General features: G+C 50.4%; 1 protein-coding gene across 1 annotated transcript in view; it reads right to left on the bottom strand.

Moving 5' to 3' along the window:
• Positions 1-6,113, bottom strand: part of ITPR1 (inositol 1,4,5-trisphosphate receptor type 1) — a 293,300-nt gene that overhangs the window by 6,230 nt on the left and 280,957 nt on the right. The window contains exon 61 of the mRNA XM_074312232.1: positions 2,421-2,582. Within this exon, the coding sequence (XP_074168333.1) occupies positions 2,421-2,582 (162 nt within the window). The remainder of the gene's footprint in view (positions 1-2,420; positions 2,583-6,113) is intronic.

Here is a 6,113-nt window from a genome sequence, read left to right as displayed (position 1 = left end):
CAAAAGGAAATGTTGACTAATTCCTTTTGAGAGAAGCAAATTTTCCCCAATAAATGCAGCTATGGTGAAATTTCCCCATAATTCTGGGCACTTTAAAACCTAAGCAGCTCAGTCCTGATGAAGGCACTTTAAAATATATAACTGGTCTCATATTTCTTTTTAGCTTAGAATATTTTCCAAGAAAAAATGGTTCAATTTCAAACTCACTCACAGGGGAAAGGTTTTTCTGAAGAGTGGTTCCAACTGCCAACTTTAAAACAAAAATGTACAAAGGGCTGAAACCATACTGGTTTTACTGTCATTTAATTAACCTTAGTCCATATGCAGTCAAGTTTTACGTATTTTGTTTAAGCCAACATTTGGGCGTAATAAGAACAATTCTACCTTGCATTTTAAAAATGCCAACTCTCCACTGTGCTCGGCTGTGTGTAAAATGGCTGTGAGTTTTCCTCCCCAGTGTTTTAAGTGCAGGTTGTAACTTCCGAAACTTTACGGCTCTTTTGAAAAACACACGTTAAGAATTTTAAAAAGTCAGGCATATATGGTACGTCGACAGAACATGTGAAAATAAAGACACGTGCCATGCAAAATGTCACACCTGACGGGAGGGTGGGGGTTCCCGCCCTGGCACGTCACCTAGGGCCACATCCGTTCGCTGCGAGCCTGTGGAGTGTACTTGAGTGTCCTCACCAAGGCAAGATGGCACCTGCGGCCCTGGGTGCCCTCCTCCACCTGCGATTCTTCCAGCTAACCCCTCCGCTCAGCTCCCTCCTTTACCCGGTTTACTGCTGGTCTGCACATCGAAGCAGTTCCAGAATTTCCCTCAGTGAGCAATTCGGAACACCAGGCTCTCAGCACGGGTAGGACCGGCTGTGCCTACAGAGGGCGTGTGGGGTCGCCACCAGAGTCACCTCCCAGTGGAGCCTGCGTGGAGAGCCGAACAGCGAGGGCCTCTACTCCAGTCTGCACTGGATTCACTTGTCAGCGTTTCTGGCATCTGACGTCACGGAGATTCCTGGAGCCACAGCTCTCTCAAAAGGGAGGAGGGGCTAACTGGGGCGTCGCTAGATGGTTTAGGGGGTTCGCCTGGCTCTTTGGGGGGCAGACAGAAGCAGCTGGAGCAGACAGTGCCTCATGAATCAGTTCGGTCCTATGGAGCGTCTGTCACGTGTCTCACAGCAGGGGAACAATAAAAGAATCATCTGCTTAGACGTTCACGGGTTTCCTTACTGAGGTTACTCTAGGTGGCTAACCGCACACGCTCAGTACTCAGCCTTCACAAATAAGGCCTTGTTCGCATGTGTTTCTGTTTGCACTCTCATCCAGGGGAAATGAGAGTATCTTGGGGTAGCTTGGAATAATTTAGTTGGAAGAGAAATATAATTCAAAGGGCGATTGTGAAAGGTGCTCTGGAGACCACCTCCAAGGAGAGTGGATTCCAGATGGGTCTTCATCGCTCTTAGGTTCTTCAGAGTCACCCCTCACCTGGGGGTGCACCTGGCACCTTCTGTCCAGGCAGCCTTGCTTGACAACTTGCTGTGCAAAACTCCGAGTTTTGTGTACAGAGCTGGTTAGAAGGCCTGCAGAGCCCCTTGCAGGTGCCGACCAGCCCGGGATGCCCAGGCAGCTGTGCACCACCAGCGCGCGTGTCCCTGGGACAGGGCCACCTCCCGTCACTGGACAACTGCCTGGTGACTGCCTGCTCATTAGAAGGCAGCCAGAGGGGTTGAGGTGCACAGGATGGTCCCCATCTGCCCCCCCCGCAGCCCTCGGGCACAGGGATTCTGTCGGCCAGGTTGCCGGCTGGGCTTCTGCAGACCGTGTGCTTTGCGAGGGCAGGGCCACGTCTACACCACTCGCTCTTTTATCCTCAGCACCTGGCACGATGCCTGGGCTGTGGCCGAGGAATGAACCAAAAGGAGCTTCTCCACAACTGCTGTTTAACCCCGGAGGCTGAACTTAAATATCTTGTGTGAAGAGTCGGTAGATTTGAGGGCTAGGAAGCAAACCCGAAACAGCTTTTCACCTTCCGTCAGTGAGGAAAGTAACCCGAGTACAGCGTCACACCTGCGTTTTTTTTACAGTGTTTTGTTGAAGCCGTCTGTATTTTCCCATTTTCTGGTTTTGATTTTCATATTAAAACCTTGCCCTTTGCAGCATGGAAAGCAGTGTCAGGGGCTCATCCTGTGATAGGGCCGTGGGGGAAATGGGGGGCGGGGAGGGGCTACCAAGTGATTTCGTCCTCTGTTGCCCAGTCCCTTTTCTACCCAGGTGACAGAAACGTCAGCATTTTACCATGAGCATTACTGATGTTTTCCTCATCACACTGGGTGTGTATGGTGGAGTGTGTGTGTCTGTGTGGTACATGTGCATGTCTGTGTGGTACACGCGTGCACAGGCAGGTGGGACGCTTCCTTTACCTGGTCCTTTAACTCGGACAGCTGGCCGGAGAGGTTGGTGACGAGCTTCATGGTGGACTCGAGCTTCTCCTGCAGGCTCCTCAGCTCGTTCTGCTCACCCTCGGAGTCGCTGCTCACCAGGGACATGGCCCTCATCCTGGGGAACCAGTCCAGGTTTCTTTCCTGGAAGCCACATTGGAAATAACAAAGTGGGCGTCACTTCTAGGAGTCGGGACGACAAAGGCCATCTTACGTCATTCTGTCTTTGTGCCGTCTTTCACGGTCTGCCTCTGTTTCTTGCAGAACTAATGTACTGTCTTTTTTAGCCATTTAGTAAATATCTTTTTAGTTGAATACAATTGAGCTCTCTTAATTCTCAGAAGAAGTCACTTTAAAACTACAGGGGAAAGGTAGCTTTCCAGACAAGATTTCTAATCTGCAAATATGAACACTGCCACTGAGAATCTGATCTTAGCAAAGTACATGGCTAATGAGTTTGGGGTTTTAAAATTGTGGGAATCTAAAGACCAGGATAAATGAGCAAACTAATCAGAAACAGTCTCAGAGACATAGAGGAAAAACTGAGGGTTGCTAGATGGGAGGGGGGTGGGGGTGAGGGAGAAGGTGAGGGGATTAGAAAGCACAAACTGGTAGCCAGAAGATTACCACAGGGATACGAAAGACAGTTTGGGGAATATAATCAATAATGTTGTAAAGATTTTGTAGGGTGTCAGACGGCCAAATGTCTTATTAGGGAGACCACTCCACGGATGGTGTAGATGCCTGACCACTGCACTGTACACCTGAAGCTGAAGCTGAATAATATTGTATGTCAAGTATCATTTAATATATATATATATATAGTCACGGGATGTGGAGCACAGCATAGGGAATAGAGTCAATGGAACTGTTACAGCTACATACGATGTCAGAGGGGTAGCAGATTGGGGGAGGGGTGTACATGTCTATTACATTGCTTTGTGCACCTGAAACTAATTTAAAAAAATTGTGGTGAGATACATATGACAAATTTCCCATTTTAATCATTTTTTGGTGTGCACTTCAGCGGCATTAGCGCATTCATGCTGTTGTGCAGCCATCACTGCCATCCACCTCCAGAACTTTTCCTCTTCCCCAACTGAAGAAACTCCACCTCCACGAAACAATAACGCTGTCCCTCAGCCCCCGCCTTCCATTTGCTGTCTCTGCATCTGATGACTCTGTATACCTCATACTGTGCCTGTATTTTTAAAAGCACTATACTTGGAAAATCATTTGCAAACATTCTGGAAGTGAAATGAATTTTAAGATCCTGAATGTTCTGGGTTTACTGGATTATGTGTGTGTGTTCGCTCGGTAGGGGATTGTGAAGAGGCGGAAAATGGGGACGTGGGCTCCTTGTTCAGTTTGCCGTCTTTGTGAGGTTACGGAAACCCCTCTCTCCTGTTTCCTTCTCCTTCCAGCCTGAAGCAGTGGGTGGACGGTGCCATCAGTCGGGAGGAGAAAGGCCCAGGCAGCCCCCGCCCCTGCCCGTCTCCATCCTCGTCTTGTGACAGCTGCAGCCTATGCCTGCAAGCATCGTCCTCACAACTGGTTAACAAGTAGTGGGACAAGACCTCCTCCTGCCTCACTTCCTTCTGCCCACAGACGCCTTCCTCCTCTGCAGAGAGAGCAGGGGGAGCAGTAAGAAAAGCTTAATCAGCACAAGACAAGGGAGAGAAACGGACTCATTCCACATGTATCGGGGGTCGCTGCTCCTCAGGACCGTTCAATCTCATCAATTAGGATAAATTCTAATACACATTCTAACACAAACCCTGCCCACCCCCACCCCGCCAATACACACGTACAAAACGTGTTATTGTTGCTTGGCGCCCATGAGGGGTCAGAATGTTTGTGTGTAAATATTTTCTGATAGTACCTTTGGCTTTCTGGACCATACGGTTTGTCATAGTGCCCCTGCTATTATCGCCCAAAAACAGCCCCAGACAGTACACGGACGGAGGGCTGTGGCTGCGTTCCCATCAAACTTTCTTTATGAACGCTGGTGGCAGGCTGGGTTTGGCCCACAGGCCAGAGTGTGCCAACCTGTCATCAACCCGAGACGGCATCAACATCCTTAAAATCAAAATCCCGTGAGACGTGTCTAAATATCACAAAGCAAGCGAGACATTTAGATCGTGTCTTTACCTAAGGCAATCTAGCAGTTAGAAGGCAAACAAGAACTGGCTGAAAATGTGATGAAGACGGCAAACCACCCTGGCAACACGGCGTCACATCTATGCCACGTGTGCAAAGGCACCTGGGGTACCCAGTAGGTGGGCGCTCACTGGCCCATCAGCACCATCAGCGCAGGAAGCCGCCTCAGCGTGGCGAGAACAGCGTGCACACTCGATCAGTGTTTGTGCAAGCCAGGAATGACCAATGCACCGTTTCCTGCCTGGGCCCTGATGACAAATGCTTAGCCGGTAAACCTCGGTTGCTGAGCGTGACTGCCGGGGGAGAGAAAGGACTCTATCTCCCTTCCCAATCATTCCTGGGAGGAACGATTCATTCACACGTGATGTAATGGCAGCCTGTATTCATCTTCATCAATTTCCCACCACAGAGCAATGGGCAGAAGCCCACTGGGTAAAATCTCCCATCTCGAAGATGACCAGTCTAAACATCTGAAGTGTTGCCAGGTCCGTAATTGGCTTTTTGCTGTGTGCCTACAGCACGGAGGGAGAACAGACATCTGAAAACACTGGAGCGAGCTACTAGCACTGAGAGGCAGCTGAGCTTCTGCGTCGATCCTCAGACACAGACACGCCTGCCCACCGAGGAACTATCCCAAGTTCAAGGTCTGTGCAACTCTGGGGGGACGAGCCTAATGGCTCAGAAAGGGCACAGGGGCAGGGGCTGGCGAGGGCAGGAAAGGGTGTGGGCTGGGCTGACCAAGCCATGAGCCCAGAGCTGAAGGCCGGCCCAGCTGCCAGAGGCCTGGGTGTCCACAGACACTGCTGCCGTTTGTCGACTCACCCAGGGCAGACGCTGAAGAGGAAGGACCCCCACTGTCACTGAGCCTCAGGCTCATGAAGGGCATACGGACACCACGGCCAGGGACGTGACGAGCACCGCGCTAGGAGGCCGTGTAGGGATGGCCGATCCCACCACGTGTCTGCAATGCAGACAACTGAGCCCTGAAAGGGAAGGCGACTCGTCCTCGGGAGGGGACGGGGCGGGACAGAACAAACTCCTGCATTTCAGAGGGGCTCCTGATAATGACCTGGTGTTTACCACTGTTGAGCATATTTTGGGGGAGATATTTGATAGTTGTTTAGATTCAAATCAAAAGTATAAACACTACTAGCTCTCTTGGCAGAAAATATTTTAAAAACTAGAACACATTCGACAATACTGCAGGAGCAATAACTTACGTGCATGGTGCAGAGAGCACAGCAGAGCCACGGCCACGGTCACTGCCTACTGGACTCTCTAAGGTGGAAAGGGCCCTGAAAGCTAAGTACCAGAGGCGTCCAGCCATCTAAGCACTTGCAATGTGGTTAAGGAGAGCAGACCTCCACATTCAAAACGAGAAAGAAAGAATGGAATGAAGCAGGCTGGGCTCCCTCAAGTGTACAGAGGAGGGTCAAGGTGAGAACTGACCCCAGTGACTCAGGGGGGGCTGGAATCCTATTCCCGAAAGGGACGGGCCTGAAGGAAGGTTAGCGC

The sequence above is a fragment of the Rhinolophus sinicus genome, linkage group LG10 (genome assembly GCF_036562045.2).
Source record: "Rhinolophus sinicus isolate RSC01 linkage group LG10, ASM3656204v1, whole genome shotgun sequence".
NCBI lineage: Eukaryota > Metazoa > Chordata > Mammalia > Chiroptera > Rhinolophidae > Rhinolophus > Rhinolophus sinicus.
This window is presented reverse-complemented; position numbering and strand designations above follow the sequence as displayed.